This window comes from Gopherus flavomarginatus, chromosome 1 (assembly GCF_025201925.1).
Source record: "Gopherus flavomarginatus isolate rGopFla2 chromosome 1, rGopFla2.mat.asm, whole genome shotgun sequence".
NCBI classification, from domain to species: Eukaryota; Metazoa; Chordata; order Testudines; family Testudinidae; genus Gopherus; species Gopherus flavomarginatus.
Window position 1 is genome coordinate 323558207 of NC_066617.1, and position 26609 is coordinate 323584815.

At 40.5% G+C, this 26609-nt stretch overlaps 2 protein-coding genes across 4 annotated transcripts in view; one reads left to right on the plus strand and one right to left on the minus strand.

Annotated features, from left to right (window-relative positions):
• N4BP2L2 (NEDD4 binding protein 2 like 2) overlaps positions 1–26609 on the plus strand; it is a 479674-nt gene that overhangs the window by 103350 nt on the left and 349715 nt on the right. The gene's annotated exons all lie outside the window — the stretch shown is intronic.
• Positions 1–26609, minus strand: part of PDS5B (PDS5 cohesin associated factor B) — a 265724-nt gene that overhangs the window by 25352 nt on the left and 213763 nt on the right. For all 3 annotated transcript variants that reach the window (XM_050937113.1, XM_050937114.1, XM_050937115.1), the window contains 7 exons: positions 19707–19911; positions 10108–10222; positions 9275–9407; positions 7020–7139; positions 6636–6698; positions 3803–3948; positions 930–1029 (listed from right to left, as the gene is read on the minus strand). In XM_050937113.1, the coding sequence (XP_050793070.1) occupies positions 930–1029; positions 3803–3948; positions 6636–6698; positions 7020–7139; positions 9275–9407; positions 10108–10222; positions 19707–19911 (882 nt within the window). The remainder of the gene's footprint in view (positions 1–929; positions 1030–3802; positions 3949–6635; positions 6699–7019; positions 7140–9274; positions 9408–10107; positions 10223–19706; positions 19912–26609) is intronic.

Below are 26609 nucleotides of genomic sequence, written 5' to 3' on the forward strand. Positions count from 1 at the left end.
ACTTCCAAAATTCTGTGATAAGCTATGATGCCCTTTGGGCACCTGAGACAGCCAGGACACAGCAGGTACTGGAGAGTCCTATCAACTCAATCAGTTGATAGAAGCTGTTACCTGGAAAGGGAGGCCTGATTTGCCTCATCACCAGTGAAGAGACAACCAAAATATACGATAATAAAGCATTAAGACTGTAATAAAAATCAATACCAGGAACATGGATATGAAATATCCCACTTTTTTTTTTTTTTTTTAATTCAGACAAGGGATGCATTTTCAAACTTCTCAGTAGGGTTTACCCAGTATCTCTGCCAGCCAGTATCTCTGCCACCCAAAGCCAAGTCAAAACATATGGTCAACCTTATGGGAGTTCTCCCTGATTTGCAAGGTAATCAAGCTTAATCTCCAATAGCTGGACTTGTGGAGCGCTAACAATAGCTAGGGTCACCTTTAAGCACAAATTAGAGCAAGCACCTGCTAGGGACGCTGAGCAAATCTGCAATTCACATACCTGCCCAATTTCTTTCCAGCATGTTCTGAGCACAAGGCAAATCATGTACTAATTCTCACTAGTCTGGCTCCTCTAAAGCCTTCAGTCCCAACTCATTAGTAATCTGCAAATTTTACTGCTAGTCTTTATGGTTTGGTTAGTAACAGAAAGCAAAGACAACTCACACACACACAAAAGAAACAGATACGTTAAGTAAGGAGGTGCTTTTTTCTTTTCTTTTCTTTTTAAACAGTCCTATTGCATATCATAACCACATTGACCGTCATGGACATTAGCTCAACTCCATGTAAAAGCTGGACTTTACAAAATTATGTTAGTTAATGCTTGTTATAAGGACTATATACGCTTATTTGTTCAGTGTTTAGTTAATTAACTTTAAATTTAATTAAAATAGCTGCAATACATCCAAGCAGCTCATGCTTACAAGGTCAGAGTCATCCCTCTTGTCAGTTTTCTTTCCTGGTAAAGGTGAAGCCATTGTGAAATCTTCATTTTCACTGTGGTCCATCTCAGTACTGTCAAGCCTATCAACGCAGACATTTATCATTACTTAATATCAGGAATACAGTAACATAATTTTAATGTTATTGCTTGGATCTAAACTGTCAAATTGGCAGCAGCTTTGTCTACATAATAAATCTAAAAAACAAGCAAGAGCAAACTGAGCATACCTTTGGATATTTTTCAGATCATCTCTCACTGGCAATAGCATTAACAAGTGACTTATAAAACATTTTTTTATGGCTTTTCCTCAGCATTTTTGCAATTACTGAAGAAATCTGTTTTAATAAGAGTCAATCACCTAGGTCATCCTCTGTCTTTGATTCAGCAGCGAAGACATAATGCTCAGTTTATGCTATCCCAATCAGGCTGATGTCAAATAAATTCAATACTTCTGTGACACGTCACAGAAAAGATTAAGCATCGTGCAGGATAAATGACCCAAATCCAACCTTTACGGACATATTGGTAGATAATGTTTGTGTTTTTACATACATATTGTTGAGGTTAACAATGTAACCAAATTGTTCCTGCCTGTGCTGTATTCTGTTAATAAAAAGATCAACTTTTTTTCCTATGTTTTCCTCATGTTAAATTCCTCTAAAACCACACATAAAAATTCAAATTCTAGAATAAGAATTTAGCTTAATAGCTGCATAATACATCAATCAACAAGACTAGAATTCAGAAGATGATTGAGCCCTAAGCCCAAAGTCATTCAACTTCGGTTTTTGGAGCTGACACATGGTAGTACGTCACATCATAGCATAAATTGTCACTCCCAGCCAAAACAAAGATGTTGATGGCAAACTGGGGGGCACTGAAACATAGTGATGAGAATTTTTAAAAATAATAATTTCAAGACTTAAAATTCTTAATCCTGCACCATCTAAATGATGGAATAGATAATTCATTTAGCTTCACAGATGATAAACATCATAAACTTGTTAAACAATTCCATAGAAAAATAGGATAGTTCATATATCATATAATTGCGCAAAGTGAAAGAGAAAGACACCTAGAGACAGTATTTTTACAATTACTGTGTTTGGATACTTGTTACCTGACAGTAACTTTAAAGCTGTTTTACACAGATTCTCAAGTAAGTCTGTTAAGATTGTTCCCCAGTTAAGGTGGCAATTATTTCATTATTTACATATCAGATATTGGGGCAGATTGGCTAAATCATAGGACAGGATTCTGTACCTCTTTCAAAGTCCAAGCAAAAAACATGTATACAGTCCTTTTTGCAAAAATACAAGTGATATAGTGTGTGTATAACTACATGCCCACACTTTTTTTTTAAAACTGTGTGTGTATGTACACTATGGCCTAGTTGATAGAGCACCAGAATGGGAGCAGGAGACTTGAGTTCTATTCTCAGCTTTGCCACTGATCAGCTCGGTGACCTTAGGCAAGTCACTTCACTGCTCTGTGACTCTATCTCATAATGATACTTACCTTCTTTGTAAAGCACTTTTGGATTTACTGAAGTAAAGCATTATATAAGAGCTGTGGACTGCTTTGTGCAGGGGGTCGGACTAGATGATCACATTGGTCCCTTCTGACCCTAGAATCTATGAATCTACGAATATTATAATATATGGAGGACCATTTTGTTTCATCTACCTTGGGGCTGGAATGAGGCAGGCATTTTAAGACTGAAAACATTGCACAATTGTTTAGGGAGAAGAAGTGAAGACTATCTTATCTAATAGAGCAAATGGATAATTTAGGTATGTGGAATATAGTTATTCCTACTCTTAGAAAAAAGTGCCACTGAGATCTTTAAATGGACAGGAGTGATCAAGTGCTCAGTTTTATAGTTCACCTCAAAGACTATATACATACACTGTGTTGTAATGTCCTGCCATCATGCTGGTAGATTGGTTCAGTACTGATCACAAAGAGGAGTGACATTTATTGAGTCATTATCATCCTTTTGTGCAGTATTTTGTTTTTTCCTCGGAGGTCTCCATTCAAGTACTGACCAAGCTTGGTCCTGTTCCACTTGTAAGATCTGATGAGATTACAGCCCAGGCTATACATTTTGTAGCACTGCAACACTGAGAAGACTGCTCAACAATCTGAATCTAGCTATATTATTAGCCTAACAGACTGAGTTTACTCACTGGAGCAGGGAAGAACTGGCCTCCAGTCTGTCTTCAGTGAATAACTATTTCCATATACTACTTGTATTCTTTCTTAATTATTGTTCAGCATGTTGCTTCAAGCAGGTGCTCCAATGTATGCAATCAATCGCCTTCATCAACCGCTCACAAATTCTTTAGTTACAAACCACTGGTCACATTAAAACTAGTATTACAAATTAAAAGGTGATATATTGTCAGGTGTCCAGAGGCAACCTAATTCACCACCACAGGATATTCTACCAAAAATCTTAGATCATGAAAGAGCTCATGTTTTCTTAAACTCTCAGACTCAATGGGAGATGAAGATGATGTAGCTGGAATTACTGTTTACTACATAAGCTTGATGGGAACCCCAGAGCTATAACAGAATGTGGGTTGCTTTTTATTTTACATTGTACATGATGATTTGAATTTAGCTCGCTTTCAGGTAATGTGTTTGGACTGCTTTTTAAAAAGCTTTTCTATTTTTATTGTGGCAGTCAGCCAAATTCTGGTTTTAGTTATACTAGTGTGCTGGTTATTCTGGATGTTCACCAACACAAGACAATAGAATTCAGTCTAGCACTTTTAACCAATATTACAGAAACACTTGCAGCTTTCATAAAAATACTTGAGCATGAAAGCTGCACTGCTGTATACCCACCTCCCTTTGATCCTTCCTGGAGAGCTTGGATTTGAACTGCTGCTGGCATTGCTTACAGTTTCCATTCGTGAAGATTTGGATTGGGACTGCTTGCCTGCTGCTGAAAGAGGCTTATTAACTGCTCCAAGAACATTAGCTGCTTTGGGCTGAAACAAAAAAAAGTTTTTTTATTTTAACCTATATATTTAGTATGTTTCATACCTAGTCTGAAATAACATGTACTAAGCTTAAAATGTTTGCATGCAACCTGCACACATTCTACAATCACCAGTCTTTTTTTTTTAATTAGAACACAATTTACTTAAAAAGCAAAAATAAAAAGACACAAAAGTTACAACTGAAGCCAAATGGAAGGTGGCAGAAACTACGATTTCCATGAGAAAAAATAGGTTCAGAAGCAAAACATTTGGGATGAAGTCCTGACCCCATTAAAATCGATGAGATTTTTGCTACAGACTTCAATGAGATTAAGATTTCACCTGAGGAGCCAAAATTTCCAAACATGGTTGGATCTTAGTTTAGCACTTCAATAAAGAATGGTCTGATTTTCAGAGGGGCAGAGTACCGTCAGCTCCCACTGATTTTAATATAAGTTTAAGAAGTTAAGTCACTCTCAGTATTAAGCCACATACCTAGATGCCTAAATAGAGAGACAAATTTGAAAAGCTGCTAGAGATTATGCATATACAAGAACATAACTGTTCTTACTCTCTTATGGATGACAGTATAATCCATTATTTACTTTTTCATTACAGGACTGTTTAATATTAAACCACTCCCTGACTCTAGCTGACTATACTGAATGATGAAGCTGTATAACATGCAAGCTTTACCAAAGACAGTTAGTTATCAGTGATTCTGTAGATAGAGTGTGTGTCTTATGGAGGTGCTCATTGTGCCTCCAAAGTTAAGGTTGAACTCACTTTTACACTTACAGAAGGGATTCACTCTGTTGTGTATGAACATAAAATATCCTTCCCACAATTGAGTTATTCTTTGTATATAGTATTAATTTTTTTCAGAATGTACAAGTAAATCTGTTACTTTATTGAACATCAATCAACAAATAGGTCCTTTAAGAAATTTAGCACCACTTCAGACCCCCTTTTGTCCTGAATGATCCTAGTAATGAGAAAAACTCTTCAAACTTCTCAGAGTTAAAACTCATTTAAAACCTAGTGTATAGGCTACTTTTGAAGACACATGGTTATAATTAAACTAAATTAACAACAATTGTTGTATCTAAGATTTGATTATTGACAGGGCAATGCCAACAGCTCAGATCATTCTTAATTTAGCTCAGACATTAGAGATAACACAATCAAACACTGTCATTCATCTGCACCCAATTTGCACGCAACAGTTCTATCTATTGTAATGAGAGAGACTGGACTCCTGTCAGAAGTTATTACTGGTTTGTTACTTGGCCCCAACTGTCGCTACTAGGATCACTTGCTAGTTTGGGCATCGGTGTCTTGATTCCATTGTGCAAGATGCAGCATTGCCTGGGGAACTCAGGCAGAAACACAAAGGCAGACCTTAGAGCAAGGGAGTCTTACAGGGGCTGGACTGGGTTCCAATCCAAAACTGGACTTTAGATTCCTACATTACAGAATCATAGAAATGTAGGGCTGGTAGGGACCTTGAGAGGTCATCTAGTTCAACCCCCTGCACTCACACAAGACCAAATATACCTAGACCATTCCTCAGGGGTGAAAGTAAGCCTCTCCCAGCCAGACCTTCTGTGGTGCCCAGCCCGCATCGCCAGGGGCTCCGGCTACGATTTAAAATAGCTGGGCCCCAGGGCAGCTGCTCCTTTTCCCCTCCCCCTACCGGGGACTGTGTGCGACCCCATACTGATGGCCACTTCTTACCGGTATGCCATACCGGCCCATTTTCAGTTCTACCATTCCTGACCATTGTATAAAGGCCAGAAAGGACGACTGTGCTCATCTACTCTGACCTCCTGCATAACACAGGACATAAAATGTCACTGAATTAATTCCTGTTTGGACTAGGGCATCTCTCTTAGAAAAAAAAAATCCCATTTTGATTTAAAAATTGCAATGATGGAGACTCCACTACAACCCTTTGTAAATTATTCCAATGGCTAATTACCATAACTTAAAAATGTGCACCTTTTTCCAATGGGAATTTGACTAGCTTCAATGTTCTGCCACTGGATTTTGTTATACCTTGCCTGCTAGACTGAAAAGCCCATCATCAAATTTTTGTTTCCCATGTAGCTATTTCTAGATTGTGATCAAGTTATCCTTAAACCTTCTCTTTGTTAAACTACACTGAGATTCCAAAGTCCATCACTACAAAACATGTTTTCTAATCCTTTAGTCATTCTCTGAACCCTCACCAATTTATCAACATCCTTCTGGTGGAGACCAGAAATGGATAGAGTATTCCAGCTGCACCAATACCAAATATAGAAGTAATATAACCTCCTTACTCCAACTTGAGATTCCCCTGTATATTTTCTTAACATTGTTGTCCTTATTTCTAGTTCATATTTCATACAGTTTTAGTCTACTATAAACGTTTTTAAGAAATATAACATTGTTAAAAAAAATCCCAACACATTTTACAAGTTTGCTGAACTTTGTATTATCAGGAGACAACCACCTTACTGTTACATATTTTCTCTCCCCCCCCCCTCTCTCCAGCTTCTGTCCCTGTTTTGTGGGATTTGTTTTTGTTTTTTAAAGAGTTTAAGCCCTTTGGGGCAGGGGCCATGCCTCCTTTTGTGCCTGTGCAATAGTTAGCCTATTGGGAGAGTTTAGCTGAAAAAACAGATAGGTAATAATAAAAAAAAAACCCGCACCTTTCCAGGAGTGAAAAAAGATTTCATTTCCGGAGGGAGATAATTTTTGGTGTTACTGAAATTCTGCAAGCAAGGGAATAAAGAAGGAAAGCAAGGTCAATCAATAAACAAATTATAAAAAATAGGTTTATGAAGTGGAACAGGCAATTTAAAAAAAAACAAACAATTTTTTCAAACCATTTATGTTTTTTAAATGCTAAATCTGAATATTTAAGATACTACATGTGCACTGACTTGAGACATTATTGGGGTCATAAGTAAAAAGAAACTATGTAAATTACAAGAGCTTTATTGTAATAAAACAGATGAAAACAACCAGTCTATTTAAAATCTTTAGTGCAATTTAATTTGAAAAAAAAATCCAACCAAAAACCTAAATTATACCTTGTCAGGCTGCGTGAAATATCGAGCTGGAAGTACTGGATCTTTAGGGGATTCCAAACTGTATGTTGTACTCTTTGACATAATGATATTCATTGCTACATCACAAACTGTGTAGAGTTTCTGTTACAAAATAAAAATGAGGTTTTTTTTATACAGACTTGTTATCACTCTTAATTTTGACAGTAACACGTATAAGTTCATTTGAAACTTTTAGCTCCGATGTGCCACTTTATAGGCATACCGGAAAACATTCAAAGTCCAAAGGGCTCCTTTGCTACCTGAGTGATCAAACTATCTGGTCAAACGGAGCTGGTTCTTGTGAAGTCTCTACATTAGAAAACTGTACATTTCAAGATTAAAACAGTACAGTTAAATGTAATTTCTGAAAATATTCAGTCTACACTAATTAGTCTGGCTTGTGTAAACCATCCATTTAACAGTACTCTGTTGATGCACCCATGCACTGTATTAACCTGTGTGGATTTTTCATGAGAACAGCAAGAGGTACTTCCTTGATACTAGAGTGTCTCAGCCAAATTCCAAGTTTCCATTTCAAAGCTTGAAGCCCTAGAGCTCTTCAGAGAAATGACTGAGGGGAAAAATGCTTAACCTTGTTCTCAGAGAGGGCTGAACTATTTCCAATGGAACTTTAAAAAACTTCGTATCAAGTAGATATCAAACATGCAAAATTTATAAGCAAGTAAAACAGGAGTTTTTAGCTGGAAGTGTTAGGCAACCTTAACTGTAAGAATCATTACTAACTCAGCCTACAATATGTCTACAACATATTTGGTGCTACTATAATGCTAATAATAAACACAATAATCTGGGAGATGTATGTAGTTAGTATATAATACATATATTCCCACAAACAAAAGCCATGTTATCATTGTAATAGTTGTGAAGTACAACCTCCGCCCCCAACAAAATTCCTTACAAGTAAAGAAATGTCCTGTTAAGTGAATTATCTTTAACATATCTTATTATCCACACATCACATTAACTACTCTGTGATAGGCTTCACCTCTCCAAATTCTGACAGAAACAATACATATCAAATTCCTGCATCTCTCACTCTAAGCACAAAACCTTAATAGTAACCTCACACTTTTCGCATGGACATAACACATCACACACCTAACTAGGGCATGTCTAAGCTACATAAACAGGAATACTAAAGTTTTTGTAGAAGGGGTGTCAAACTTGTACTTTGGGGAGGACTAAATTCCATTTTCAATTATGGTCCATAGGGTGCATGGGAAACATATTTAGGACTGTATACCCACTCCTCAATCCACAGAAGATCTCCCACTGTGTCAATGGGAAATATTTACAAAAACAAGGGTAGATGTTGGCTTTACGTTGTGCCTAATAAATGTAAAGTACAAAGTTTATTTGTTCAGTGACACACACTGACTAAATGGGGTTCATTCCTACATCCTTCCTCAATCCATCCATAAAAATGATTAGAATTGTATAGTAATACTAAAATTTAAAATGTCATTATTAGGCATGGGTGTTAATACCCCAAATGAGATTATGAGGGTGACTGGGAGTCTGCAACTCTCAATCACTGTTTCAGGCTACCTGCAGTAAAAGAAAGACACAATCAGCTTATACTCAGTTCATTTGGAAGGTGAGGTGTTGTGTGGGGTGTTTTTGTGCAACCGCGAGCGTTAAAACTTATTTAGGGAGGAAAAAAAAAAGCTTACATTCTTCAGAAACTGAATATATCACATGATTTATATAAACACATGAAGCAATCCAAATATCTGACATGTCTGTGTTATTAATACAAGTTAGAGAAATTAGGTTTGTGCATATTTTTAAAATAAATGTTCAAGAAACTGCTTACTGGTACTACATTGCAATTTTTGAATATTGTTGCAAAGTAGAAAAGCCTCACATTATAGAACTTAACCCTAACTTGCCAGAACTTAAACTTATATACCAGATATTTTATGCATATTTAAAGAAAATGGTTTACTGAAACTATTTTTTTAAAAGAAAGATAAAAAGCTCCTGACAATTCCAACTAGCTTCTGAAGAATATAGGCATCTACTGAAGCCAAATAAAGTAACAGGACACCTAACCTAAAGGAAGTCCAGAGTTTTGATTCTTATGTACAGAACACCTATTGCCTTCTATATATAATTCTATTGAGAAATATACATATTTTAAATAGGCGTCTAAAAATGTCTCAGTTTCATGATATTGGAATAAACAAACAACTTTCACTAAAGGTAAAACATACTTCATTCATTTTTGGATCATCTGGTCCTTGAGCATCTTTTGTCTGCTTAATGTTTTCCACCATTTTTCTGATAAACGCATGACTATTATTTTCATTTTTAGACATCAATATTTCCAGTATGAACCAGAGGCACCTAAGGGGAAAAATGGTTTTCCTTATTAAGTACAGTAAGAAAAACAGTCTAAGAAACCTTGAAAAGATCTAGTTTAAGAATACAGTTTACTTTAATATGAATTCATCCACTTATCAGTTTGGCTTTTGGGAATGAATTCACCTTCAAATTTTCTAAAGATACTGGGAAGGAATAACCAAATACAAGAACAGGAAAAATGCATTACTGACATTGAACGGTCCCCAAATGCCTGACACCATTGAATTAAACAGCCAATATGATTTAGGAATATTTATTATTTTTTATATCAATTTAAGAAAATAATTACTCTTCATAATTATGTACTGGAGAATTTATCATGGTATCTGTAACTTAAAAAGCTATCACGGAATTATCTCAGAAACTGACAAGTTAGATCTTAGGCCATGTCTACACTTATAAGCTTACAGCAGCACAGCTGTACCGATACAGCTGTGCCACTGTAAAATCGCTTGTGTAGCAGTGTTATGCAGACCGGAGGCCGTAGCTATGTCAGCAGGAGAGCCTCTCCTGCCGACACAGGACTGTGCACTCAAGCGCATATGCCGCTAAATTCATGTGACTCAGGGGGGTTACTTTTTTCCACATCCATAAGCGACAAAAGATTTGCTGGCACACTTGTTAGCATAGACATGGCCTAAGAAATCCTCAGGAAAAAGAATATAAAAGGAAATAGTCTTACTCTTTAATGTCCTTAAGTTGTTCAATATCCTGGACTTTCACATAATCTGGGTCATGTGCCAGAAGGTGGATAGTATATGGAACAACATATTCTGGTAGAAGTGACAATAGTTTTTCTGAAAGTATAGAATAGAATTAAAAAAAAAGGAAAACAGTTGTGTTAGAAATCTGTATATTAGTTCAGGATTTTTTTGTTTGGCCTTTACATAAAATTCAAAAAGCACTATAGAGTCAGTCAGCATTAATATATAGGCTGGTGCTGGTTTGGTGGACATAAAGAACAGTTATTTATTCTACAGTAACTGTGGGTCTTTGAGATACTGTAGTCCGTACGGATCCTACAATAAGTACACTTGTGCCTCATGCTCACAAGAACTGATTTTTTGACTAACTGTCTATTGAGGACTCACACGTGCCTTGTGCCTCCCTTGTTCTCCTGTATGAGGGCATAAAGGGCAGGACAGCCGTGACCCTCCTTAAGTTCTCTCAGAGTTCAAACCCCATGTTACTGAGGACTCTGAAAAGCAGTGACAGAGGGGGAAAAATTGTAGTATCTACAATAACTACATCCTAAGAAACCACTTACTGTAAGGTAATTAATTGTTCTTTCTTCTAGTATATCTTGGTGTGGATTCTCGCATAAGTGGCTGGGATGCAGTAACCTCCCTGGATGGTGGGAATGAGGAGTTTCAGTTGTATCAGTCAAATGGTGATTGCATTCTGCTCTCCTAAACAGGTGTCTGACCTGGCTGCCATGTCAAGGGCATAATACTGAACAAAAGTAAGCAGGTTGCTTCACGTACTGCTACCTTGCCGGTCTCAGAAAATATCATGTTTCTGAAGCAGGTTAATGATGCTACCTGTGCCCTGGTGGAACGTGCTTTGATATTCAGTGGGAGAAGCTTGGCAGCCCAATTGATAGCAGGTGGAAATATAGTGAGTGACACACTGAGTCTCTGGGTTAGCTTGGCCTGATATGGCTACAAAGAGGCAGAGAGAGAACCTGAAAGGCTTGGTCTTACTAAGGTAATAAAGCAAGGCTCTGGAGACATCCAAACTATGCAGCTTCTTCTCTCCTGGTGTTGAGTGTGGATTTGGAAGGAGACTGGTAAGGTGATGAACTGGTTCAGGTAGAATTCTGAGACCATTCTCAGGATGAACTTGGGATGTGGTCATCATCATCACTTTGTTCCTGTGAAAAGTGCCACCTGCAATGGCTTGGTGTTCGCTGACTCTCCATGCCTAGGTAATGGCCATGACAAAGACATTCTGATAGTTCAGAGGGCATGTTGAACATTTCAACAGCAGCTCAAAGGCAGGCTCTATAAACTTTAAAAGGATGATGCTATGGTCCCATATGAGAACTGGGTCTCTGACTGGAGGACAAGTATGAAGAAGGCTCTTAAGGAATTTCGATACCAGAGGATATGAACTGGAGTGTGACATGCTGATACTGTGGCAAGGTGAACCATAAAGGAGTTAAATGCTAGCCCAGTTTGTTTCAGAAGTATTATGTAATCCAAGATTTAAGTAGGTCTTTGTGGTGCAAGTTCTCCTCCTTCACACAAGAATTTCCTGAACTTGCAGGGCACAACCTTTTACAATAGTGCTGTCAGTCAGTCACCATCCAAGCCATCAAGTACAATGACTGCAGGTGCAGCATTTGACTGTGTTTCTGGGATATTATATCTAGGTAAGACAGGTGGAGTATGGGAGGCTGCTTGGATATCTAGAACAAGTCCGACAACCAAAACCACCTGGACTATAATATCAGTGTGGGGCTACCATGATGATCAAGGTCCTGTCATCTGATTTTAGATATTATTCATTGTCTCGGGTGAAATCAGGGGAACTGGCAGTAAAGCATACAGGAGGCCCTGAGACCACAAAACAGATGAAGGTATCTAGCAGGAAGCCAGGGCTCTCACCTTCTCTAGGGCAGAGATTTGGACACGATGTTGTTCACTGTGGCAAACAAGTCTGTGGTGGGAGTTTCTCACTGACAGAATATTGAGTCTACGATAGAATTTCCGCAGTGACCACTCATGGCTGGTTACCACATTTCTATTCAGGAAATCTACTGTTGACTCCTGACAGGTGTAGAGTTAGTGGGATCATGTCCCAGAACTTGAAGTCTTCCTGGCAAAAACAAGATGACGGAGCATCTCCTTGTTAGTTATGTAGTGTTTTATCAATGTGGTGTTGATCAAGATTTGAACTGTGGAGTTGCACGGAATGGGCAAGATGCTGTATGCTATACAGGCTAATCTGACTACTCTCAGATCCAAGACATCCATGTGTAGTTTGAAATCATCTTGAGACCATGTGCCTTGCATCTGAAGGTGCTTCAGGTAAACATCTCAGTCGGCTCTGCAGCATCCATGAAAAGAGTTACTGTTGGAGAGAGGGACAGAAGGTGTCACCCTTTCCTCAAAGCAAGTTCTCACAGGACTTGAGGTAAGATTATGATCATCCTGTTCATGTGATGTGTGAAGGGGGAATACATGAACTTCGGCCACAGTTACAAGTGTTGAAGGTAAAATCTGGCAAGTGTTGGCATGTACTTGTATGCTGATTTAAGGCTCTAAGAGTCTCAGACACACAAATACAGTCATAATCTTGCCTGTAGGTCATATACTGGTGGACTGAAGAGACTGGAACCCGTCATCCGGCAGTTAGGCTTTTTTGGATCTAGAGCTGATCAAAGTTCCTACAAAATCTTTTCAGTGATGGTATGAGATTATTTCTCAGAGTTCACAAGGAGTCCCAGTTGAGATAAAAGTGAAAGGACACAATCTGAGGCTATTTAAATCACATGCTGAGTCCTGTCCCTGATCAGTCAGTTGTCCGGATACATACCCATTTCCTTAAATGTACTACACAACCACCAATGAAAACTCTCAGTGCAGTGGAGAGTCTGAAGGGCAGAACCTTGTATTGTAATGATTCAGCCCCACCATGAAACTTAGGTACTTCCTGTGAGCTGAGTGGAGGCTATGTAAATGTACATATAACAACGGACATTCAGTAGAACCTCAGAGTTATAAACACCAGAGTTATGAATTGGCCAGTCAACCACAGACCTCATTTGGAATTGGAAGTACACAATCAGGCAGCAGCAGAAATTAAAATAAAAAAAAAAACAAAAGCAAATACACTACAACACTGTGTTAAATGTAAACTATAAAAAAAAAAGGAAGGCAGCATTTTTCTTCTGCATAGTAAAGTTTCAAAGCTGTATACAGTTAATGTTCAGTTGTAAACTTTTGAAAGAACCATGTTTTGTTCAGATTTACAAATATTTCAGAGTTATGAATACCCTCCATTCCTGAGGTGTTCATAACTCTGAGGTTCTACTGTACTGGGTCAGACCAAAGGTCCATATAGCCCAGTATCCTATCTTTCAACAGTGGTCAAAGCCAGTGCTTCAGAGGGAATGAACAGAACAGGTAATCAAGTGAATCATGCCCCGTCATCCATTCCCAGCTTCTGGCAACCAGAGGCTAAGGACACCATCCCTTCCCACCCTGGACCTATTCTCTATGAATTTATCTAGTACTTTTTTGAACCTTGTTGTAGTCTTGGCCTTCACATATTCTGGCAAAGAGTTCCACAGGTTGACTCTGCACTGTGTGAAGGAATACTTCCTACTGTTTGTTTTAAAGCTGCTGCCTATTAATTTCATGTGGTGACCCTTAGGTCTTGTGTTATGAGAAGGAGTACACAACACTTCCTTATTTATTTTTCATGATTTTTATAGATCTCTATCATATCCCCCCTTAGTCATCTTTTCCAAGCTGAAAAGTCTCTGGGTACACATCTACACTATGGGATTATTCCGATTTTACATAAACTGGTTTTGTAAAACAGATTGTATAAAGTCGAGTGCACACAGCCACACTAAGCACATTAATTCGGCAGTGTGCGTCCATGGTCCGAGGCTAGTGTCGATTTCCGGAGCGTTGCACTGTGGGTAGCTGTAGCTTGAAGGGTAGCTATCCCATAGTAGCTATCCCATAGTTCCCGCAGCCTCCCTCGCCCCTTGGAATTCTGGGTTGAGATCCCAGTGCCTGATGGGGCAAAAATCCTTGTCGCGGGTGGTTCTGGGTAAACGTCGTCGCTCATTCCTTCCTCTGGGAAAACAACGGCAGACAATCATTTCGCGCCCTTTTTCCCTGGATTGCCCTGGCAGACGCCATAGCACAGCAACCATGGAGCCCGTTCAGCTTTTTTTTTTTTTTTTTTTTTTTTACTGTCACCGTATGTGTACTGGATGCCGCTGACAGAGGCGTTACTGCAGTGCTACACAGCAGCATTCATTTGCTTTTGCATGATAGCAGAGATGGTTATCAGTCATTCCGTACCGTCTGCTGCCATTGTAAATTGGCAATAAGATGACGGTTATCTGTTGCTCTGTACTGTCTGCTGCTATCATGGGTGTCCCTGGCTGAGGTCGGCCGGGGGCGCAAAGGCAAAACTGGGAATGACTTCCCGAGTCAATCCCTCCTTTATGGTTTCTAAAAATAGAGTCAGTCCTGTCTAGAATATGGGGCAAGTGTACTAGAGAACCAGTGTATTAGAGAGCATAGCTGCTCCGTGTCAGATCCCGTAGAAATGATGAGCTGCATGCCATTCACGGGGGGTGCCCTGCAACAACCCCACCTGTTGTTTCCCTCTTCCCCCAACCTTCCTGGGCTACCGTGGCAGTGTACCCCCCATTTGTGTCATGAAGTTATAAAGAATGCAGGAATAACAAAAGTGACTTGTTAGTGAGATAAAATGAGGGGGAGGCAGCCTCCCGCTGCTATGACAGTCCAGGCAGGACATTAAGCGGTGCGGGGGAGAGGAGCCCAGCATCCCGCTGCTATGATAGTCCAGGCAGGACAGAATCTTTTCTGTACACATGAAAGGGAGGGGGCCGATGGAGCTCAGCCCCCAGTTATGATGAGGACGGTTACCAGCCGTTCTGTACCATCTACTGGGAATGACCAGGAATCATTCCTATTTTTACCCAGGTGCCTCCGGCCAGCCTCACCTGAGGCCAGCCAGGAGCACTCACGGGCTGATGGTAACGACAGATAGCAGTCATGTTGTACTGTCTGCCACCAGGGACGGGAGAAGAGCGGATACTGCTCTTCACTGCTGCAGTATCGCGTCTACCACCAGCATTCGGTAGACATAAGGCGACATTGAAAAAAGTCAAGAAATGATTTCTTTCCCTTTTCTTTCACTTGGGTGGGGGGGGGAGTAAATTGACGAGCTATACCCTGAATCACGCTGGACAATGTGTTTGAACCTACAGGCACTGGGAGCTCAGCCAAGAATGCAAATACTTTTCAGAGACTGCTGTGGACTGTGGGATAGCTGGAGTCCTCAGTACCCCCTCCTTCCCTCCATGAGCGTCCATTTGATTCTCTGGCTTTCCATTACGCTTGTCATGCAGCACTGTGTAGCCTGGAGATTTTTTTCAAACGCTTTGGCATTTCGTCTTCTGTAACGGAACTCTGATAGAACAGATTTGTCTCCCCATACAGTGATCAGATCCAGTATCTCCCGTACGGTCCATGCTGGAGCTCTTTTTGGATTTGGGACTTTATCGCCACCCGTGCTGATCAGAGCTCCACGCTGGGCAAACAGGAAATGTAATTCAAAAGTTCGCGGGGCTTTTCCTGTTTACCTGGCCACTGCATCCGAGTTCAGATTGCTGTCCAGAACGGCCACAGTGGTGCACTGTGGGATACCGCCCGGAGGCCAATATCATAGATTTGCGGCCAAACTAACCCTAATCCGATATGGTAATACCGATTTTAGCGCTACTCCTCTCGTTGGGGAGGAGTACAGAAACCAATTTAAAGAGCCCTTTATATCAATATAAAGGGCCTCGTAGTGTGGACGGGTGTGCGGTTAAATCGGTTTAACGCTGCTAAAATCGGTTTAAATGCGTAGTGTAGACCAGGCCTCTGTCTTATTAATCTTTCCTCATATGGAAGCTATTCCATACCCCTAATCATTTTTGTTGTTTTTTCTGTCTCTTTTCCAATTTTAATACATCTTTTTTGAGATGAGATGACCACATCTGCATGCAGTATTCAAGATGTGAGCATACATTCATTTATATAGAGGCAATATCATACTTTGTCTTATTATCTATTCCTTTCCTAATGATTCTGTTAGCTTGTTTGATTGCTAACGCACCTTGAATGGATAGTTTCAGAAAACTATCCATAATGACTTCAAGATCTCTTTCTTAAGTGGCAACAGCTAATTTCGACTCCATCATTTCATATGTATAGTTGGGATTATGATTTCCAATGTGCATTACTTTGCATTATCAAAATTGAATTTCATCTGCCATTTTGTTGGCCTGTCATCCAGTTTTGTGAAATCCCTTTGTAACTCTTTGCAGTCTACTATGGACTTAACTATCTTGAGTAGCTTTTTATCATCTGTAAATTTTGCCACCTCACTTTTTGCTCCTTTTTCCAGATCGTTTATGAACATGTTGAAGAGTATTGGTCCCAGTACAGACCCCTGGGGAATACCACTATTGACCTCACTCCATTCTGAAAACTGACCATTTATTCCTATCCTTTGTTTCCTATCTTTTAACCAGTTACTGATCCGTGAGAGGACCTTCTCTCCTATCCCATGATAGCTTACTTTGCTCAAGAGTCTTTGGTGAGGGACCTTGTTAAAGGCTTTCTGAAAATCTATATCCATGAGATCACCTTTGTCCACATGTTTGTTGACCCCTTGATTACTTCCTTGATGCCTGTGCAGACAAGCCCATTACTCCCAACAAAGCATTACATACTGTATGAATACAGATGACCCCATGCTGTTGGCTGGACCAACAGCAGGCTTGGTGGGCCAGTGGTGGCTGAGGACTACAGGTCTCTCAGTGGCACTGACTGCACACCTGAGAGGGGAAGGGTCTCTGGTTGATGACATGGAAAATAATGTCTGTCCTGGTGAAGGCTCGGAGAAGTAGAATTCCTCCAGGGATGGCATCAACGTACAACGCACTAACTCTGTACTGGTGCTGACAGACATCTTGGTGCCAACAATGGACCTGGGTTTGCACGAGTCTTATGCCCCCAGGCCGGCATCAATACGGAGGTCACTGCGGTAGAATCTGCTACACTGCAGTCTGCTCCTTGACGCCATCCCTTGATGCTGTGTGGGGCCTGGACAATTTTACTCTGAAAGTTTTGCTATATCTGTCCCCACACAGGAGCTCATTGAGTTCCTTCTTGAGTTTCTGCCTTTGTGCTCAGATTGTCCGCTTTAAGCATTTGACTTCAACACCTGAGATGTTACTACCAGGTTTAGTGTCAAAAGCTGGTGTCAGTTTTGATATTGGTGCTGGGTGTTTTCTTGGTGTCTCTTCTTCCTAGTAGTCTTAAGTGCCTAGAAGCTCATAGGGTAATAAGTAATAGCCAACATAGATTGGACTAGAACAAATCATGCCAAACCCACCTTATTTTCTTCTTTCACATTGGCCCAGCGAATGGTGGAAAGTAGTAGACGTGATATCTTATGTTCTAATCTTGATTTTATAAGGTTTTTGACACAGTGCCACATGACATTCTTATAAATAAAATAGGAAAATGTGGCCTAGATGAAATAACTATCGTAGAAGAGAGCATTGGGCCTGGTGCAAGACCTAAGGCCAGCTCATGTATCAGACAGTGAACCTGTAAGCATCTGAGTCTCTTACAGAGGGATTAATCCATGGTAGAATCAATGGGCTTCAAGCCCACAGGTTTCAAATCCACCATTTAAAAAGCCCTGCAATAGGGAGGGTCAGATCAAACAAAGTTTGATCCAGAAAGCTGGTTATCAGTTCATGACAGTCAAAACAGGATTTCAAAAATGGTTCTAACGATTTGAAGAATATTTCAAAGAAGTTTAGCTTGATTTCAGAACCAGCAGATTGGACATTCATAGAATATCAGGGTTGGAAGAGATCTCAGGAGGTCATCTAGTCCAATCCCCTACTCTAAGCAGGACCAATCCCCAACTAAATCATCCCAGCCAGGGCTTTGTTAAGCTGGGCCTTAAAAAACCTCTAAGGAAGGAGATTCCACCACCTTTCTAGGTAACCCATTCCAGTGGTTCACCACCCTCCTAATGAAAAAGTTTTTCCTAATATCTAGCCTAAACCCCCCCACTAGAGTTTCATCTCGCTGCCCTGGGAGGGAAAAGGTAATTGAGGGATGGTAGTGGCTGTTCTGCCTTTTCTGCTCTTGTACAGAAGCATGAGATGGTACAGGGTGCACATTGATTTTGAGCGGTGTGTGGTGGAGATATTGGCCCAACAAAGGCTGTTTAGTTGAGCTTGATATTGATTTACATACTAGTACATTTTTTTAAATTATAATCTTGCTTTGCATTTTCTAATTTCTTAACGGATTAGCTTTTATTAACCACAGACTTATTTTAACATTTTCCTCTGACATTACTGATACATATTTTCATGGCCTTAAATATACTGGTCTTAGAATTTCTTTAGGTTTCTAAAGTTATGTTTATAAAACATTCCAGTGATTGCTGTTGTGCAGGAATCCATCTGTTACTAATTCCCACTCTGAAGTCTACAGAACTCAAAGAGAATAATCTGCAACCCTATGCCCAATGTAGAGTTTACAATACCTACATAGGACTCATATTTTTCATGACCACTGTATATAATAAATTATTAATCCACCAAATTTGCCTAAATTAGTCTAATATACCAGTTGCCACTGAAACACACAGAAAAATAGATTTAGCCAATCTTAGGCCAAGCCAAAAAGACTTGGCTTGTCACAGGACAAATCAAAGAATCAAAGGGAAACTTTTAAAAAAAATTATTTTAAATAAATCTAAAATTATCCAAGTTGCCTTAAAATTTCTAAAAAGGTCGTACATTGGAAACAGATTATTATGGCCATTTTCATGTGAAAATTTCTGGTGAAATTAGGCATATGGGCCAAAACTGGAATTACAATTGAAAACTAGATACAACCTGAATTAGTCTCTCTCTGTAATGATATTAAGCACTAAACTGCCACGGTGTATGGGGGAAGGACCAGTCCCTGTAATTCCCTTAGTGCTGGAGACTTCAATTGTTAGGACACACAGAGGGTTAGAGGGGAGGCTCTGGAACACAACAGCACAAGGGCCAGACAAATTTGACACCATGTGCTTTTAAACCATGAATCTTGTTTCCTGTTAACCAATGAACTAAAATCTAAACTAAATCTGAACTAAAATGAACACTTTGTTCATAATGCTGTAGTATACCTTTACATTAGCTCTTGAATTTTAATTTACAGGTTTAACTTTGAGCAAACATCTCTCAATAAAAAGGTTCTAATACTTCATTTTGTAACAGTATACTCTATTTTAACAACTTGTTACGCAAAATTAGTTGTAAAATGTGCATAACATTTCATTAGCTGAGATATTTCTTACATGAAATTTATTACAAATTTAGAGTTACTTTTTATTTACTGAAAAATCAATCAATATTTTTACAGCCTACTCAGGGTCTGCCTACAAGGTAGCAGACTTGTATTTGCATTTGCTGAGAATTACTTCTATTTTTTTTCTTACCACTCACTGCTGCATGCTGCTTCAGATATTCTCTTCTCACATTGATGTTTTTCACAAGGCACTGCCTAGCATGTGCTCTTCTTTCCTTCACTGGATCTTTTGCACACAGTGCACAAATGGCCATATATTCCAGAGGGAGCCGTAGTCTGGAAAGGCCTTTGTGGAGTTTCTGAGCAAATATTTGTCTAACTTGGTAACACTCATCCTGCAAAAAAAAAAGTACAATATACAAAAAACTCAGCATTTTTACGTATAATACAGACTTTTAGAAGTTACACACAAAAATGAATGATGGTATGTATGAAAAAAAACCAATCCACCCCCTTGCAGCCATAAAATTCTCCCTATTCTGTAGAAAAGGAAGATCTCTTCGTCCCCCCAACAGAAACTCACTAGGATTCAACTGAATGTATCCTGAAGGACAGAAAATCCCCTATCGAACAAGAAGAACGTTCAAGTATAGGTTTAGGTCCAACCTTGAAGCCCTTTTAAGGCCCACTTGAGAAGCATGTGCCTAACTTTTAAGCACACGAGCATTCCCTCCCATTGACTTCAAAGGGACTGCTTGCAAACTTAAACTTGAGCACGTTTAAGTACCTTGCTGAATCAGGACCTAAAATAAAGAATAATGAAGTAATAAAGCCTTTATTGATAGATAAAACAAACAATAAAACAATGTGGAACTGTAAAGTGGTAAAATCAAAATAGATTTTCAGGCCACCGAAAAGCACCTGACAAACTCCATCTCTCTGCTTAACTTAAGCTTTCTACCTCTCCTGCTTAGTCAAGAGATGTCCAACAAAAGTTTACAAATATTTTTATAATGGCAAAAGATATCCTCCCCTTTAGTCCTGGCTCCTGAAAATTCACTATACGATAATGTAGTTCCAATTATTAGAACTGTAACATGAAAAGTCATATATTATCTGTTAAACAGTGCAAAATTAATTCAGCAATAGACAACAAAAGGTGCGTAATTAGAATACCAAATGCAGAGAGCACACCAATAATTTGACCAAGTTATTATAACATGGTACAGTTTCAAAAATATACCCAACCAGCACAGGAGCACAGTGAGTGTCTGAAGTACTGCTAGGAGAAAGACCATAGATCAGAAAGTAGACCAAAACAAAAGGGTAAAAAATTATCTTTCCACTTTTAGAATATTCCCTGCAAATTAATCTATGAAACACCATTGGGCTGTGGCTTTGTCAGCTGGCATCCTAACCTGTGACCAGAATCAACTGATGCCACTAAGAAGAGAATGAGAATTAAAGAGGGGTGGGACTGAATGTCTAACATTAAGAAATGGAGGCCAATACCAAAGGGTTACTCTAAACGTGTGTAGAAAGTCTGAACTGAAATATTTGACACCCAGGTATAGCTTTTTATTCCACCTAGGCAATACAGATTGCTGTTCCATTGAGCATCCACAATAGGACCTCTTGGAAACACAAGTCATTGAACTATATTAGCTGCTCTAGCACCAGGCACAGAAAGAAAGGTTATTTACTTTACAGTAACTAGAGTTCTTCAAGATGTGTGGTACCTATCTGTATTAGACTGCAGGAATGCATGCGTCCCACGTCTGACACCAGGAGATTCTTGCAAGTAGCATCTGTTGGAGTGCACCTGTGCCTCATCCTCCTTATGCTCCAAACCAAGGGCATAAGAGACAGTGTGGACCAACCGCCTCTCCAGTACCTTTCTACCATGGAAAACCTTAGACAATGCTCTGCATCAAAGGGAAAAGAGGGCGTTTAGTGGAAGGGACCACACACCTTACAGTAACTGGAGTTCTTAAAGACAAGCAATCTTTCTTTCTCTGAGTGAGGGCCCCTATGTGTATTATACCATGCGTGATTCACAAGCAGTATTCATTGAGGAAAAGCATGCAAGGATCTCTGCTCTACCACTAATTGGAGGACTGCTCTGCCAAAAGCTGCATCAGCTGTACAAGTCTGCACCAGGGCATAATGTCTTGTGAAAGTGTGAACAGAGCTCCATGTTGCCACTTTACAAATTTCCAGGAAAGGAAACTCTTGGAGCAAGGCTACTGATGCAGTCTGTGTTGTAGTCAAGTGGTCCCTTACCCCTCATGGGAGAGTGGTTGCCGTTAACTTGTAACAGAGTATGATGCAATCTGAAATCCATTTGGATAGGCTTTGGGATGAATCACTTACAAGTTCCAAAAGGATAAAAACAAACAATCTAGGTGATTTCCTAAAGGACTTATTCCTTTTCAGATAGAATGTCAAGGGTTGATGGACACCCAGAGTGATGCCACTTCTCCTCACTGGAGGCTTGCGGCTTTGGGAAGAACACTGGCAAAAAAAATAATCTGACTTAGATGGAATTCTGAGATCATCTTGGGGGTGAAATTTGGGTGTAATCTCAAGGAGACACTGCCCCTATGGAAGACTGTGCAAGGCAGATCAGTCTTAAGGACCTCCAACTCACCTACTCTTCTGGCGAAAAAAATGGGCATCAGAAAGACAAGCTTTACTGATAGGTGGGCAAAGGAACATTTGGGTAAGGGTTCAAAGGAAGTCTTTGTTAATGCTGAGAAGACTCAACTGAGGTCCTGAATCAGGGTAAAATTTCGGTATCGTAAGAAAGGTTCTAACGATAAGCCCTTTAGAAAACGTACTATAACAGGATGGGTGAAGATTAAGTGGTTGTCAACTGCACAGTGACAGATGCTGATAGCAACTAAGTGCATCCGTAGGGAGCCAAGAAATAGACCAATGACTTTAAGGAGAGGAGATATTCCAAGATGACAGGGATGTCAGAATCCTCTGGTGTTACCCAATGATGTTGACACCAGATACAAAACCTTTGCCACGTAGCATTTTTTTGTGGACTCCTTCCCTACAACTGTTATAGACTGATTGAACTGCTTCTGAGCATGTCTTTTCTAGGTTTGTTGCCCATACGAATGAATATCGGGCATTTAGGTGTATGGATGCAGGACTGGAATGACTGATCTTGCCTTTGTCTTGGATCAACAGGTCTGGGAAGAGCTGGATATAGATGCATGAATATGCTCACATCTGGAGAATGATGGGAAACCAGAATTGTCTATGCCACCTGGGAACAAATTAGGATCACCAATGCTCCCTCTTGCTTGTTCTCTCTTAAAATCTAAGGTAAAAGTGGAATAGGTGGGAAGGCTTATGTTAGTTGCCCTGACAATAGAACCAGACATGTGTCTCCTCTATAGCCCTGACCTTGAGATCCCCTGGAACAGAAGGTTGGACACTTCTTGTTCTCCTGAAATGCAAACAAGACCCAAGACGGGGACCTCCAATGTTTAAGTACATTCTGAACCACCAAATTGCGTTTTTCCCATTCGTGGTCCCAGGCAAGTGCCTGCTGAGGCTGTCTGATAACTTATATATCCCTGTTAGATGCATTGCTGAGATGACCATCTGGTGATAAATATATCAGTTCCAAAGACTGACTACTTGTATACAAAGATGGGTGCACTTTGCTTCCCCTTGTTTGTTGATGTAGAACACTGCTGTCACATTGTTTGATTTGACTTGGACATTCAGGATTCGAATGAACAGAAGAAATCATCTGTAGGCCTTGTGAACTGCTATAGCTCCAGGAGATTTATGTACAATTGGGACTCTTGTGGGAGAGCGGTTCATGTAACTTGGGCTACATGTTCATCTAGGTAGGCTTTCCATACTACCAAAGCAGCATCTATGATCAGTCTCTTTGCAGGTGGAGGAGGTACAAAGGGCTCCCACAAGCACACACAGCCTCCTTTTTCTCCCACCATGAGAGGGAAGCTCGCACTCTTGGGGGGAGCAAGACTAATTTGTCTAGAATGTGTTTGCTCAGCATACAGACTGCCCTTAACCAAGGCTGCAGACATCGATGGTGAAGTCTCATGAAGGATATCACATAAGTAACTAAAACCATATGTCTTAGACAGATAAGGCACTCTACACACTTGCAAACTGATGTCTATGGACTCAGCTGACTCAGCTGAAGTTGAGTGACTAGATCCTTTATGGACTAGTCTGTCCTGAAGTAGGTAATTTCTGGCATTGAGAGTCCAGAATCATCCTGATAAAAATATACATAGTATATGTTGGAACTAAAATGGACTCTTCAAATATTTACTTTAGGTTCCAATCAACACAGAAGATTAAGTACCATGTTGTTGAGACGGGGAAAAAGCTGATGAGTCCCGGTGGCAAAAGTGGGCTACCACTTTCAACAACACTTTTGTGAATAAACCTGCAACTGTCACAAAGCCGAAGGGGAGCACTCTGTATTGATTATGATCTACAGTGAATCTCAGGAATCTTCTGTGTGCAAGATGGATGTAGGCATCCTTTAAATTAACAACTGAGAAACAACTGCCATTGTTCAGTGAGGGAGTTACTGAGGCCAGGGAGACCATCCTGAACTTCAATCGTTGGATGAAAACATTCAACCATATGAGATTTAAGGTGAGTTTCCATCCTCCTTTCTTTTTGGGGATGAGGAAGTATTTTGAGTAAAATACCTTCCCCCTGTATTCAGGCCAGTTCTATTGTTCTCAGATGGTGCAGGGAGTGTTCTTCTAAGACTGAGAATCCTCTCCTGAGACAAGTCCCTAAAGAGAGACGGGGAAGAAGGTTTGGAGGGGAAAAGCAAAGAAATTCTATAGTGTTGCCAGTATAGATGATCTTCAGCACTCATTTTTCTGCCATTAAAAGATGCCAAGCTTGGCAAAAATGAGCTAGGCAGCTACCAATTTGGGTGCTGGATTCCTGAAAAGATAGATTTGGTAGATGGACTGATTTGCAGCTCTCAAAGATCTTGTCATAAGTGCTTTCTAATGGGAGGTTGGGGTTGGAAGGAGGGTGAAGTGGGAACATTATGCTTGCTCCACTGCACCCTCTGCCCCTTCCTGGGTGGCTTGTAACCTTTTTGATGGTAAAAGGGTTGAGGAGCTGGTCACTGCTTGTATGGTTCCAAACTGGTATGGTATTTCTCCATGGCTCTGGAGTGTAGTTAGCCAGCGAATGAGGGACTGCCCTTTAATCCTTTAGGGAATATAACAACTCATCTGTCTTTTCACTGAACAAATTGTTTCCCTCAAAGGGCAGATTTTCCATCATGGATTGGACTTCTTTGGGAAATCTGCAGGATAAGGCCACAATGCCCGAAAGATGACTATAAATATAGATACCAGCCAGTGGAAGGCTGTATGCACTGTATTACGTGAGGCCTGAAGAGAAGATCTAGCCAGCAGTTTGCCCTCTGTGATGAGCACTTTGAACTGCAGGTTATCCTCCAGGGAAGTGCATCAGTGAAGTCTCAAGCTTAGTATAATTAATGTAGTGACACTTTGACATTAGTGCCTGAGAGGATTTTACTTCAACCAGCTTCCCATTCCACATAAATTTTCTCTGAGAGGTCTAAATGTTTAACTTTTCTACTAGGAGGAGTGGATCTCAGCTGACACTGCCTGCCTCTTTCAGTGAAGCTTGAATTACTAATGAATTCAGAGCAGGGTGTGTAAATAAAATTCTGCTCCTGTAGCTGGCATGAAGTACCTCTCCATTTTTTTCCCCCAAGAGTAGAGTTACACGTGGCCAGGGTGTTGCAGACCATCTTGGCCAGTTCTAAGACTGTTTCCTTAATTGGAAATGCCACCTTGCTGGGGCCAACACTTTGGGGAACATCCAGAAGTTTAAGAAGAGTGTAAAATACTTTCTCTACAGGGATCCGGAATGTGCTTGTGATCCTCCTTAGGTCTTGAAATTGTCTTTAGTCATCAGCTGGCGAAGGTGAGACTGGTGCAACCACTTTGTCTGGGGATGATGATGATAACACCAACAGAGCTGGTGGTTTTCTTGGATCCAGTCCTTCCTCTTCCTCCATTAATTCCTGAGGAGATTCAGGCTCCTCTCTGGATTCATGATAGGATCATAAAGACTTGGGATATAATGTGCACGGGTCTCACAAACCAAAAGGTCAGTGCAAGGGGCCAAAAGGAAATTGAGGTGGTCCCCAGGGACTAGTGTACCACTAGTCTTGAGGTGCATGATTTATTTCTCCTATGCAATGGGGATGGTGTCTAAGAGGCCTAGATCAGGCTTGCCAACCTATGGCTCTTGAGCCACATGCGGCTCTTCAGAAGTTAATATGCAGCTCCTTTGATAGGCACTGACTCCAGGGCTGCAGCTACAGGCGTCAACTTTCCAATGTGCCAGGGGGTGATCACTGTTCAACCCCTGACTCTGGCATTGGCCCTGCCTCCACTCCACCCCTTCCTGAGATTGCCATGTCCTCACTCTCCACCCTCCCCCCTGGAGCCTCCTGCATGCCAAGAAACAGCTGATCAGGAGGTGTGGGGAGGGAGGGGGAGATGCTGATCGGAAGGGCTGCTGGTGGGTGGGAGGCACTGGGAGCGGGGGGAGCAGCTGATGGGGAGCTGCTGACATATCAATGTGGCTCTCTGGCAATGTACATTTGTACATTTTGGCTCCTTCTCAGGCTCAGGTTGGCCACTCCAGCTCTAGATCCTCTGTCTGGACTGATCCCATGACCCAATGGGAGTGGATATGCTCTCCCACTAACACCCGACTTGCCAGAGAAAAAGGCAGCTTCTGACTCCAAGGGCAATGCTGTCAGTACCAACGTATAGTTATGCCCCAGCTAGTAGAGGTCATCAGTGAGCAACTAACTCTTGCATGTATGCATTAGATAAACAGTATGGGGACTTCCCTTGTCATGATCAGTTCTGACAAGATTGGGGATTCCAGGTCCAAAAGGACAGCAATGCCCTTAGGGATGATGTAACTATCCCCAGATGGAAGTGGGTGGAACGGACACCTTTATTTCCAAAGGACTGGCAGTATTGGCCTTGTGCCTGTCTTACCACGGTGTAATGGT